Here is a 14231-nt window from a genome sequence, read left to right on the forward strand (position 1 = left end):
GTACTGTGACATCACTGTGTGTATTATCTCTGTACTGTGACATCACTGTGTGTATTATCCCTGTACTGTGACATCACTGTGTGTATTATCCTGTACTGTGACATCACTGTGTGTATTATCCTGTACTGTGACATCACTGTGTGTATTATCTCTGTACTGTGACATCACTGTGTGTATTATCCTGTACTGTGACATCACTGTGTGTATTATCTCTGTACTGTGACATCACTGTGTGTATTATCCTGTACTGTGACATCACTGTGTGTATTATCCCTGTACTGCTGGATTTTGGTCGCTCAGCCATACTCTTGTCTTCCTTCCTCTTGGAGGGGCAGTAGTGACCATCTCGGGTCGGGCCCGGTCTCCATCGCTGCACTAGTTTGTACACAAGTATTATTCCGTATGAATCTTCCCCTTGTCTCCAGACATCCCTGCGGCCACACTCAGACTTCTCCAGATCCTTGGAGCTGTACCCTTCCATGACTTTAGATGTCACTGTGTCCCACAAGCTGCAGATCCTGAGGCTGCAGCACCTAAGACTTGTCAGGATCATGAAAGGAGAAGTGTAGAGGATTTTATTCCCTGTAAGGAGGAGGCCGCAGCGCCCGGGAGAGCGTTATTAAAGCCATCAGCTGCCGAGTTTGATGAGAATTTCACTCCCAAAGGAGGAAGAAGCTGCAGCGGAAAAAGCAGAAAATGGGAACAAAACGGCCTATTTAAAAAACTAGGACAGATAACGGAGGAATCAGAACTGATGTGACCTCACACCTGCTATTTATAGTGCCAGGTTAACACTTTCCTGTTCGGCACATCGCTGGTGTTTTGCGCACAGCTATCGATCGGCCTGGTTCACCTTCCTGCTCCTGCGTGTCCTCTTGTAGAGCTTTCAGATTTCATTATGTAATGTGCTCATGTTGTCTCAGCCGCTCATATCATATCAGGAGTCTATGGAGCACTGGGAACTAGAGAACAATGGTGCCACCACTCCTACCAGCAGCAGCACCTGCACAACCACCACTCCTACCACCCGCAACACCTGCACAACCACCACTGTCCACCAGCAGCAGCACCTGCACAACCACCAGTCCTACCAGCAGCAGCACCTGCACAACCACCACTCCTACCACCAGCAGCACCTGCACAACCACCACTGTCCACCAGCAGCAGCACCTGCACAACCACCAGTCCTACCAGCAGCAGCACCTGCACAACCACCAGTCCTACCAGCAGCAGCACCTGCACAACCACCAGTCCTACCAGCAGCAGCACCTGCACAACCACCACTCCTACCACCAGCAGCACCTGCACAACCACCACTGTCCACCAGCAGCAGCACCTGCACAACCACCAGTCCTACCAGCAGCAGCACCTGCACAACCACCACTCCTACCACCAGCAGCACCTGCACAACCACCACTGTCCACCAGCATCAGCACCTGCACAACCACTAATGATAGCATTGCCCACCACCAACAGCTTTTGCCCGACCACAACTGATAGCATGGTCCACCAGCAGCAATAGCAGAACCTGCACGACCACCACTGTCACCACCAGCTGCGTCATTATTACTATAACCTGTATCACTAACATCCATACCATCTACCATCACTGGTATTACTAGCACCAGAACCACTATCATCACTAGCACTAGCATTACTAAATCTATAACCACCATTACATGCTCCAGCTCACAGCTCAGAGTCTCTTTTACGAGGCTCAGCTCGTGTACACTACGGTACGCTGGTCACGCTTCAGCTCGCTGCCCCACTGTGCTGCTATTCATGTCCACAGAATATGTTGTTTGTATGGCAAGTGCGTAGCGCAGCGTGCAAGACTCCAAATAGACGTAAGATCTGATGGAACAATGGGCAGATACTGAAATCTGATCCCGATTGGCCTACACTCTACGGGTATAAAAATACTATGCTGTATCCGACCCTTGGAAACAGAGTACAATATAGTACAATGTAACTGACCCTGGAAACAGAGCCCAAAATAATGCTTGTAACCGGCCCCTGGAAACAGATCATGAAAAATAATACAATGTAACCGAGCCCTGAAAGAGAGTGAAAATAATACAATGTAACCGGCCCCTGGAAACAGAGTGCAAAATAATACAATGTAACCGACCCTGGAAACAGAGAGCAAAATAATACAATTGTGATGTACGGGGGATTCAGAAGCTCTGTTTTTTTTCCGAACAGCAGTCTTTATTGCAGCATACAAGCTCACAGGTACAGGTAGTGCTGCTCAGCAGCTCAGCATGTCAAAACAAACAAATGAAAATAAAGACCTACCCCTCTCCGGCGGCTTACTAAACAAGTTATTCCCTCACTAACCAGGGGGTCAGCCTACCGCTGGCCTCCTAACAAAACAAGGTTTACAAGTAAACAAGGGGTACACATACCCGGCCCTTTAACAGCGTCCTTTTTGGCAGAGCTTTCCCAGGCTGGTTCAGTGTGTGTTTCACTCTCTCTCCTCTCTCTCACTAACCAGCACACCTGTGCTACTTACAAAGCCCTGCTGGTTGGTTCCCAAGACTGGAATGGATTGCCCCGAACTTTACTCCAGTCCGGGACCTACAAGCTAAACGCCTGTGCATACTGCAACAGTCTTGGGGAAAAATAGCAGTTCTCCCACACTATACCCCTCTCCACTTCACACAATGTAAACAACCACTGGAAACAAAGTGCAAAATATAATACAATGTAACTGACCCTGGAAACAGAGTGCAAAATAATACAATGTATCCAACCCCTGGAAAGAGAGCCCAAAATAATACAATGTAACCGACCCCTGGAAACAGATAATGAAAAATAATACAATGTAACCGGCCCCTGGAAACAGAGTGCAAAATAATACAATGTAACCAACCCCTGGAAAGAGAGCCCAAAATAATACAATGTAACTGGCCCCTGCAAAGAGAGTGCAAAATATAGTACAATGTGACCGACCCCTGGAAATACACGGCGCAGGATGCCAGATACAATTTCTGTTTTGGAAATTGTGAGTTGATGCGTGTGATGACATCATCGCTACTTAGTGATGAGGTGGGGGAGGGGGGACAACCACAGTGAGGAGTAAATAATAGATAATAGTAGTCTAGTGCTGCCGCAATGGAGGGAGGATTCACTCAGGGCAAAAATTCAGTTCATTGCTTTGTATCTAATAATCTTGTATCTACCCAAAGCAGAGTGACGTTATAATGTATCGGGGGCACCTCCCTGGCCAACCCCACTGCAGTTGTCACCCACTTTCCTGAATGCAGTAGATCCACCTTGTGATGCCCCCACAGGAATAACCATTATTACTAATCTTATTATTATGCCCCCCATTATTACTCGGGGCACACCCCGCAGCTCCAGGTAGAGGCCTCTATAATAGGATGACATGGAGGGGTCACTACTCACTGTTTGGATTGACATTCTCGCAGAGCTCTGTCTTGGCTTCCCCATTGGGCCGGTCACTGGGCTTGTGTGAGAGTCGTGACGACATTGTGGCCGCCGTCACTACCGCCTTGAAGCTGCGTTTGCGTTTCTGCACATTCAGTTCTGGGTGGAAGATGATGATATAAACCTTCGGCATGTAAAGCATCCCCAGAGCCACCGAGGCACTGAGATTCATGGAGATGGTGAGGGTGGTGGTCTGGATGTAGAGCTGCAAGACACGAGCGGGGTGCAAAGGGTTAAATGGGGAGTCTGAAGAAGGTTCCAGCGGTAATACAGGCTGCACATGTAACACAGAGAGACATAGTATCACATACAGATACATTATATCTAATACATAGATATGTAGTATATTGTAAAGACACATACGGTATTATACTGTATAGACACATTATATATTATACATAGATACATACTATATTGTAAATACACATACATTGTATAGGAACATATTATCATATGTAGTCATCACTATTCCATCTGACAAACTCACCTTCTGCTAAACGTGAAAATCTAACAATGTGCATCTTTGACAACCTCAGCTCTGCTACATCTGACAAGTTCAGCCCTACAAATTCTGACAGCCTCAGCTCTGCTACATCTGACAATCCCGGCCCTGCTACATCTGACGAGCTCAGCTCTGCTACATCTGACAATCCCGGCCTTGATTCATCTGCATCTGACAAGCCCGGCCCTGCTACATCTGACAATCCCGGCTCTGCTACATCTGACAATCCCGGCTCTGCTACATCTGACAACCTTAGCTCTGCTACATCTGACAATCCTGGCCCTGCTACATCTGACAATCCCGGCCCTGCTACATCTGACGAGCTCGCTTCTGCTACATCCTCTACCGCCGCCGCCTCCAGCATATTTGGCTCTGGCATTACTCTGGGGCTCCCTTCGTTTATTGTCTCCTATAATGATTTATTTTGGATTTTCACACAATTTATTTAATGAGAGGCCAAATGATACAAAGACAAGAACATCAAACAACAAGTGTCCCGGGGCCGAGGGGCGGGGCTGACAAATCCGCACGAAAAAAGGAGCTAATGGCGTCTCCCAGCAGCTTCTTAGATTCTGCGGCAGAAGCCCCTCGCCCCCCCCCCCCCCGCTATGAGGACGCGCTTACATTGTATCACCAGAACGTTACATTGTATCACCAGCCTCTTCTTTCATCTGTTAGTTCTGTTGCTCGGTAACCATTGTCCCTGCAGCAACATGTCCTGAAATGGTCCAAGGGAACTGGATGGAGCGCACCGCAGACTGCACCCCGACACCGCAGACTGTACCCCGACACCGCAGCCTGCCTGCACCCCGACACCGCAGACTGTACCCCGACACCGCAGACTGTACCCCGACACCGCAGACTGTACCCCGACACCGCAGACTGCCTGCACCCCGACACCGCAGCCTGCCTGCACCCCGACACCGCAGCCTGCCTGCACCCCGACACCGCAGACTGTACCCCGACACCGCAGCCTGCCTGCACCCCGACACCGCAGACTGTACCCCGACACCGCAGACTGTACCCCGACACCGCAGACTGTACCCCGACACCGCAGCCTGCCTGCACCCCAACACCGCAGACTGTACCCCGACACCGCAGACTGTACCCCGACACCGCAGACTGCACCCCGACACCGCAGACTGTACCCCGACACCGCAGCCTGCCTGCACCCCGACACCGCAGACTGTACCCCGACACCGCAGACTGTACCCCGACACCGCAGACTGTACCCCGACACCGCAGACTGTACCCCGACACCGCAGACTGCACCCCGACACCGCAGACTGTACCCCGACACCGCAGCCTGCCTGCACCCCGACACCGCAGACTGTACCCCGACACCGCAGACTGTACCCCGACACCGCAGACTGTACCCCGACACCGCAGACTGCCTGCACCCCGACACCGCAGACTGCCTGCACCCCGACACCGCAGACTGTACCCCGACACCGCAGCCTGCCTGCACCCCGACACCACAGACTGTACCCCAACACCGCAGACTGCCTGCACCCCGACACCGCAGACTGTACCCCGACACCGCAGCCTGCCTGCACCCCGACACCACAGCCTGTACCCCGACACCGCAGACTGTACCCCGACACCGCAGCCTGTACCCCGACACCGCAGACTGTACCCCGACACCGCAGCCTGCCTGCACCCCGACACCGCAGCCTGTACCCCGACACCGCAGACTGTACCCCGACACCGCAGCCTGTACCCCGACACCGCAGACTGTACCCCGACACCGCAGACTGTACCCCGACACCGCAGACTGTACCCCGACACCGCAGCCTGCCTGCACCCCGACACCGCAGACTGTACCCCGACACCGCAGACTGTACCCCGACACCGCAGACTGTACCCCGACACCGCAGCCTGCCTGCACCCCGACACCGCAGCCTGCCTGCACCCCGACACCGCAGACTGTACCCCGACACCGCAGCCTGCCTGCACCCCGACACCGCAGCCTGCCTGCACCCCGACACCGCAGACTGTACCCCGACACCGCAGCCTGCCTGCACCCCGACACCGCAGCCTGCCTGCACCCCGACACCGCAGACTGCCTGCACCCCGACACCGCAGCCTGCCTGCACCCCGACACCGCAGACTGCCTGCACCCCGACACCGCAGACTGTACCCCGACACCGCAGCCTGCCTGCACCCCGACACCGCAGACTGTACCCCAACACCGCAGACTGCCTGCACCCCGACACCGCAGACTGTACCCCGACACCGCAGCCTGCCTGCACCCCGACACCGCAGACTGCCTGCACCCCGACACCGCAGACTGTACCCCGACACCGCAGCCTGCCTGCACCCCGACACCGCAGCCTGCCTGCACCCCGACACCGCAGACTGTACCCCGACACCGCAGCCTGCCTGCACCCCGACACCGCAGACTGTACCCCGACACCGCAGACTGTACCCCGACACCGCAGACTGTACCCCGACACCGCAGCCTGCCTGCACCCCAACACCGCAGACTGTACCCCGACACCGCAGACTGTACCCCGACACCGCAGACTGCACCCCGACACCGCAGACTGTACCCCGACACCGCAGCCTGCCTGCACCCCGACACCGCAGACTGTACCCCGACACCGCAGACTGTACCCCGACACCGCAGACTGTACCCCGACACCGCAGACTGTACCCCGACACCGCAGCCTGCCTGCACCCCGACACCGCAGACTGTACCCCGACACCGCAGACTGTACCCCGACACCGCAGCCTGTACCCCGACACCGCAGACTGTACCCCGACACCGCAGACTGTACCCCGACACCGCAGCCTGTACCCCGACACCGCAGACTGTACCCCGACACCGCAGACTGCCTGCACCCCGACACCGCAGACTGTACCCCGACACCGCAGCCTGTACCCCGACACCGCAGACTGTACCCCGACACCGCAGACTGTACCCCGACACCGCAGCCTGCCTGCACCCCGACACCGCAGACTGTACCCCGACACCGCAGACTGTACCCCGACACCGCAGACTGTACCCCGACACCGCAGCCTGCCTGCACCCCGACACCGCAGCCTGCCTGCACCCCGACACCGCAGACTGTACCCCGACACCGCAGCCTGCCTGCACCCCGACACCGCAGCCTGCCTGCACCCCGACACCGCAGACTGCCTGCACCCCGACACCGCAGCCTGCCTGCACCCCGACACCGCAGACTGCCTGCACCCCGACACCGCAGACTGTACCCCGACACCGCAGCCTGCCTGCACCCCGACACCGCAGACTGTACCCCAACACCGCAGACTGCCTGCACCCCGACACCGCAGACTGTACCCCGACACCGCAGCCTGCCTGCACCCCGACACCGCAGCCTGCCTGCACCCCGACACCGCAGACTGTACCCCGACACCGCAGCCTGCCTGCACCCCGACACCGCAGACTGCCTGCACCCCGACACCGCAGACTGTACCCCGACACCGCAGCCTGCCTGCACCCCGACACCGCAGCCTGCCTGCACCCCGACACCGCAGACTGTACCCCGACACCGCAGCCTGCCTGCACCCCGACACCGCAGACTGCCTGCACCCCGACACCGCAGACTGTACCCCAACACTGCAGCCTGCCTGCACCCTGACACCGCAGCCTGCCTGCACCCCGACACCGCAGCCTGCCTGCACCCCGACACCGCAGACTGTACCCCGACACCGCAGCCTGCCTGCACCCCGACACCGCAGACTGCCTGCACCCCGACACCGCAGCCTGCCTGCACCCCGACACCGCAGACTGCCTGTACCCCGACACCGCAGACTGCCTGCACCCCGACACCGCAGCCTGCCTGCACCCCGACACCGCAGCCTGCCTGCACCCCGACACCGCAGACTGCCTGCACCCCGACACCGCAGCCTGCCTGCACCCCGACACCGCAGCCTGCCTGCACCCCGACACCGCAGACTGTACCCCGACACCGCAGCCTGCCTGCACCCCGACACCGCAGACTGCCTGCACCCCGACACCGCAGACTGCCTGTACCCCGACACCGCAGACTGCCTGCACCCCGACACCGCAGCCTGCCTGCACCCCGACACCGCAGACTGCCTGCACCCCGACACCGCAGACTGCCTGTACCCCGACACCGCAGACTGCCTGTACCCCGACACCGCAGACTGTACCCCAACACCGCAGACTGCCTGCACCCCGACACCGCAGACTGTACCCCGACACCGCAGCCTGCCTGCACCCCGACACCGCAGCCTGCCTGCACCCCGACACCGCAGACTGTACCCCGACACCGCAGCCTGCCTGCACCCCGACACCGCAGACTGCCTGCACCCCGACACCGCAGACTGTACCCCGACACCGCAGCCTGCCTGCACCCCGACACCGCAGACTGTACCCCGACACCGCAGCCTGCCTGCACCCCGACACCGCAGACTGCCTGCACCCCGACACCGCAGACTGTACCCCAACACCGCAGCCTGCCTGCACCCTGACACCGCAGCCTGCCTGCACCCCGACACCGCAGCCTGCCTGCACCCCGACACCGCAGACTGTACCCCGACACCGCAGCCTGCCTGCACCCCGACACCGCAGACTGCCTGCACCCCAACACCGCAGCCTGCCTGCACCCCGACACCGCAGACTGCCTGTACCCCGACACCGCAGACTGCCTGCACCCCGACACCGCAGCCTGCCTGCACCCCGACACCGCAGACTGCCTGCACCCCGACACCGCAGACTACCTGTACCCCGACACCGCAGCCTGCCTGCACCCCGACACCGCAGCCTGCCTGCACCCCGACACCGCAGACTGTACCCCGACACCGCAGCCTGCCTGCACCCCGACACCGCAGACTGCCTGCACCCCGACACCGCAGACTGCCTGTACCCCGACACCGCAGACTGCCTGCACCCCGACACCGCAGCCTGCCTGCACCCCGACACCGCAGACTGCCTGCACCCCGACACCGCAGACTGCCTGTACCCCGACACCGCAGACTGCCTGTACCCCGACACCGCAGACTGCCTGTACCCCGACACCGCACCCTGCCTGCACCCCGACACCGCAGCCTGCCTGCACCCCGACACCGCAGCCTGCCTGTACCCCGACACCGCAGACTGCCTGCACCCCGACACCGCAGACTGCCTGCACCCCGACACCGCAGACTGCCTGCACCCCGACACCGCAGACTGCCTATACCCCGACACCGCAGACTGCCTGTACCCCGACACCGCAGACTGCCTGTACCCCGACACCGCAGACTGCCTGTACCCCGACCCCGCACCCTGCCTGCACCCCGACACCGCAGCCTGCCTGTACCCTGACACCGCAGACTGCCTGCACCCCGACACCGCAGCCTGCCTGCACCCCGACACCGCAGACTGCCTGCACGCCGACACCGCAGACTGCCTGCACCCCGACACCGCAGACTGCCTGCACCCCGACACCGCAGACTGCCTGCACCCCGACACCGCACCCTGCCTGCACCCCGACACCGCAGACTGCCTGCACCCCGACACCGCAGACTGCCTGTACCCCGACACCGCAGACTGCTTGTACCCCGACACCGCAGCCTGCCTGCACCCCGACACCGCAGACTGCCTACACCCCGACACCGCAGACTGCCTGTACCCCGACACCGCAGACTGCCTGTACCCCGACACCGCAGACTGCCTGTACCCCGACCCCGCACCCTGCCTGTACCCCGACACCGCAGACTGCCTGCACCCCGACACCGCAGACTGCCTGCACCCCGACACCGCAGACTGCCTGCACGCCGCACCGCAGACTGCCTGTACCCCGACACCGCACCCTGCCTGCACCCCGACACCGCAGACTGCCTGCACCCCGACACCGCAGACTGCCTGCACCCCGACACCGCAGACTGCCTGTACCCCGACACCGCAGCCTGCCTGTACCCCGACACCGCAGCCTGCCTGCACCCCGACACCGCAGACTGCATGTCCAAAGAGCGGTGGGATTATTGGGCGGTGCGGAGCGGTCCAGGCCTGAGGGGCCCCTATGTACTCTATAGGGCTATGTCTATGATACATTGTATCCCCTGCTGGTGAGGTGATGTCATGGCCCCCAGGGAGGTGATGTCACCAGTCTGATGATGTCACTGTTACCATATGACAATGGATCAGCTCGTGAGTCAGCGCCTGACACGACGTCGGGACTTCGACCACCGACTTGAGTTCTTTTCTCTTCGCTGTTGTTTCCTCCTCTCTCATCTATACAAAGCGCAGCTTAGCGAGACTTTACTTTGCCCTCTTGCAACTCTCTCGCCGCGTATCAAGACTGCGCACGGTCGTCTCGCACGATACCGCAGTTCAATTAAATGGAATCTTTAAGCTCCTCTCAGTCTCTCACTCCACAAAGAATCATTGAAGATTGATTTTATTTTCCGCCGCTCTGACCGTGCCTGTTCCTTCTGGATTGACCAGATATTCCGATAAAAGGATATAAAATAAAACCGCCACTTTTTTTTTTTCTCTTTCCCTGTTGTACTTTTCTAAACTCTGCGGTGAAGCAGAAGAATATACAAAGACTCTGCTACTCCAAAGCAGCGAGCAACTAACCCCTTCTATGGTAGAGATATAGGATGGGGGAGGGGAGGGGGTCTCTATGGGATTCTAGAAGTTAAAAGAATAAATCCGCTATAAGGCGCTATGCTGCTTATATCTAAACACGAGTTTGTTCCTGTACTTGCTGGAAGCCATGCTCTCATGGGCTACAAGGGAGGTTATTGTTAGAATGTATAAGCTCCTAGAAGGTTCTGAGTTGTGGTGGATCCAGTAGGTGGCGCTACATCAGTTTTTGGCATGTTAGCTGTGACTTGGTTACCTGCGGTCCAGGGGTTACTCACCTTATCAGGCTGAACATTGTGCACTGACCATATAGATGAGCTCATGGAGGAGATAGAGAGAACTGTGCAGCTGTAACTACCATGACACAGTTCTCTCTATGATCAGCACAAAGAATGTAGCTAGAATGGAGGGGATAAAGGTCAGTTCTCCATGGTTTGGCGTGGGTTCAGTAAGTGGCCCTGCCTTAGCTCTGGGCTTGTTGTCTGGCGGGGTCACACAAACACGCCCACCACAGGACAGTGCCTAATATCTACTGTCACAGGAGGGGAGGTGGACCTGGATGGAGCCGAAACCTTTTAGGAGTCTACACCCCCACCAACATAGGGTCATAATAGTCGACCAGAGGATACAGCAGTTGCCTCGAGCTCTGACACAATATGGGCACAAAACAACCCCGTATGGGGCAATATGGGGCAGTCCCTGGCCTCTAGGTCTGTTCCTTATGGGAAGAGTCACAAGTTGCCCTGTTATGGATGATCGGTCTGGGGTGCAGATAAGATTAGGCTGCAGTTATCAGGGACATATCCTAAATCAATGGGGGGCCTTCAGTTATCTCCTCATGGCCCATGACACTCCAATCCTACTCTGTTTCCAGGACATAAAGATATAGCACTATAGTGAATCTCCGGGGCCCCAATTATAAATCTGTCAGGGGCCACATGTGGCCCCCAAATATAAGGAACAGAGGAATCTTTGGGGTCCCTCACATTCCATGTGCAGACTCTGCACCCCCTACAGTGACACCCCTGTAGGCACACTGCTATATACAGAACCACAGCCTGGTGAGAGCCCTTGGGTCTTATACTCCAGTCACATCCAAAGCTGTATTCAGGATTCTAAAGGCTTGTGATGAGGCAGACCTGGTGGAGAGCAAGAGCCATTATATTATGTGACTATCACCCCAGCTGTATCAGCACTACAAGTCCCAGCATGCAGCAGGTAGATAAACTGTTCAGGCAAACAGAAACTTGGATGTGATCAGATATTGCTCAAAATCTGCACAAAGTAACCAGAGAGTCTTATACTCCAATCACATCCAAAACTGCATCGGAAACCAGAATGTAGGCTTAGAGGACAGTAAGAGGTCACATGACCATTACAGACAAGGCTTGGGGATCAGTGACACTGTAGAAACCTTCCAAGTAGTAGGAGCATCTCATCAGCAGCTTTGGATGTGACTGGAGTACAACTATTACAATGCTCAAAACCGTCAGGAAACAAGTAAAAAGTTTGCAGATGGAGTAAACTTTTTCTGCAGATTTGCGCCGGAGCACAACGATCCCGTCTGCTCGCCTTGTTCTTACCTTTAACAAATTTATCTCCATCCGAAAACTATTTGCAAAAACAACATTCGAGGTTTTATTCCCCCTGAACGCAACGTAATAAAATTCAGGAAAGTTAAAGCTCAGCGTTTATGCAGGAAAAATAAAAATGCAAAAAGTCTCAAAACTGCATCGCAGGGAAACGGCGGAAATACAAAGGCCGGAGACGTGAATATGAAAATATGGCGAGCGGCGGCGGCGGCGGAAAGCAGTGGCGTCCTGTGTACCCTCATTAGGAGGCGCCTGCAGTGTCAATAATAGGGGTCTCCGGGAGCAGCGAGGGTTAATGAATGAACCTATGGAGAGGTGAGCAGAAGAATTCCACAGGAATCCGGAGTCATCAGATTCGCCGCCACGTGGAGCCCCGAACCAGCAGGACGCAAATGCAGGAGAACGGAATTATCACCGCGCAAAAGAAGCACTGCACAAATAGGCAGAAAGAGAAATCGCAACGACAACAGCCGGAAATACAGCAAACACGGAATAATCTGCAAATACAGCGTCCTCTAGTCACACACAGAGCTGCACACATGAGGCTTTCTGGTAGAATCATAGAAGCTGAGGGAACGGCTATACAGAAGGCAGGGAGGCGGAAAGCACAATGCAGTTACCAATTTGGGAATGCAGCTTTGGGTGTGACTGGAGGGTCACTCAGTGATGTCACAGTACAGAGATAATACACACAGTGATGTCACAGTACAGAGATAATACACACAGTGATGTCACAGTACAGGATAATACACACAGTGATGTCACAGTACAGAGATAATACACACAGTGATGTCACAGTACAGGGATAATACACACAGTGATGTCACAGTACAGGATAATACATATAGTGATGTCACAGTACAGGGATAATACACACAGTGATGTCACAGTACAGGATAATACACACAGTGATGTCACAGTACAGGATAATACACACAGTGATGTCACAGTACAGGATAATACACACAGTGATGTCACAGTACAGGATAATACACACAGTGATGTCACAGTACAGAGATAATACACACAGTGATGTCACAGTACAGGATAATACACACAGTGATGTCACAGTACAGAGATAATACACACAGTGATGTCACAGTACAGGATATTACACACAGTGATGTCACAGTACAGGATAATACACACAGTGATGTCACAGTACAGGATATTACACACAGTGATGTCACAGTACAGGATAATACACACAGTGATGTCACAGTACAGGATAATACACACAGTGATGTCACAGTACAGAGATAATACACACAGTGATGTCACAGTACAGAGATAATACACACAGTGATGTCACAGTACAGGGATAATACACACAGTGATGTCACAGTACAGGATAATACACACAGTGATGTCACAGTACAGGATAATACACACAGTGATGTCACAGTACAGGGATAATACACACAGTGATGTCACAGTACAGAGATAATACACACAGTGATGTCACAGTACAGAGATAATACACACAGTGATGTCACAGTACAGGGATAATACACACAGTGATGTCACAGTACAGGATAATACACACAGTGATGTCACAGTACAGGATAATACACACAGTGATGTCACAGTACAGGATAATACACACAGTGATGTCACAGTACAGGATAATACACACAGTGATGTCACAGTACAGGATAATACACACAGTGATGTCACAGTACAGGGATAATACACACAGTGATGTCACAGTACAGAGATAATACACACAGTGATGTCACAGTACAGGGATAATACACACAGTGATGTCACAGTACAGGGATAATACACACAGTGATGTCACAGTACAGAGATAATACACACAGTGATGTCACAGTACAGGGATAATACACACAGTGATGTCACAGTACAGGGAAAATACACACAGTGATGTCACAGTACAGAGATAATACACACAGTGATGTCACAGTACAGAGATAATACACACAGTGATGTCACAGTACAGGGATAATACACACAGTGATGTCACAGTACAGAGATAATACACACAGTGATGTCACAGTACAGGATAATACACACAGTGATGTCACAGTACAGGATAATACACACAGTGATGTCACAGTACAGGGATAATACACACAGTGATGTCACAGTACAGGATAATACA

The 14231-nt window shown here is 55.0% G+C and overlaps 1 protein-coding gene and 1 long non-coding RNA gene across 2 annotated transcripts in view; one reads left to right on the forward strand and one right to left on the reverse strand.

The window, feature by feature from the left end:
- The window catches only part of GRM7 (glutamate metabotropic receptor 7), a 301873-nt gene that overhangs the window by 21940 nt on the left and 265702 nt on the right, over window positions 1-14231 (reverse strand). The window contains exon 9 of the mRNA XM_075286784.1: window positions 3412-3658. Within this exon, the coding sequence (XP_075142885.1) occupies window positions 3412-3658 (247 nt within the window). The remainder of the gene's footprint in view (window positions 1-3411; window positions 3659-14231) is intronic.
- LOC142218229 (uncharacterized) overlaps window positions 12922-14231 on the forward strand; it is a 108479-nt gene continuing 107169 nt past the window's right edge. Inside the window, exon 1 of the long non-coding RNA XR_012717450.1 lies at window positions 12922-12995. This is a non-coding gene — a long non-coding RNA (uncharacterized LOC142218229). The remainder of the gene's footprint in view (window positions 12996-14231) is intronic.

Source organism: Leptodactylus fuscus, chromosome 9 (assembly GCF_031893055.1).
Source record: "Leptodactylus fuscus isolate aLepFus1 chromosome 9, aLepFus1.hap2, whole genome shotgun sequence".
Classification (NCBI taxonomy): domain Eukaryota; kingdom Metazoa; phylum Chordata; class Amphibia; order Anura; family Leptodactylidae; genus Leptodactylus; species Leptodactylus fuscus.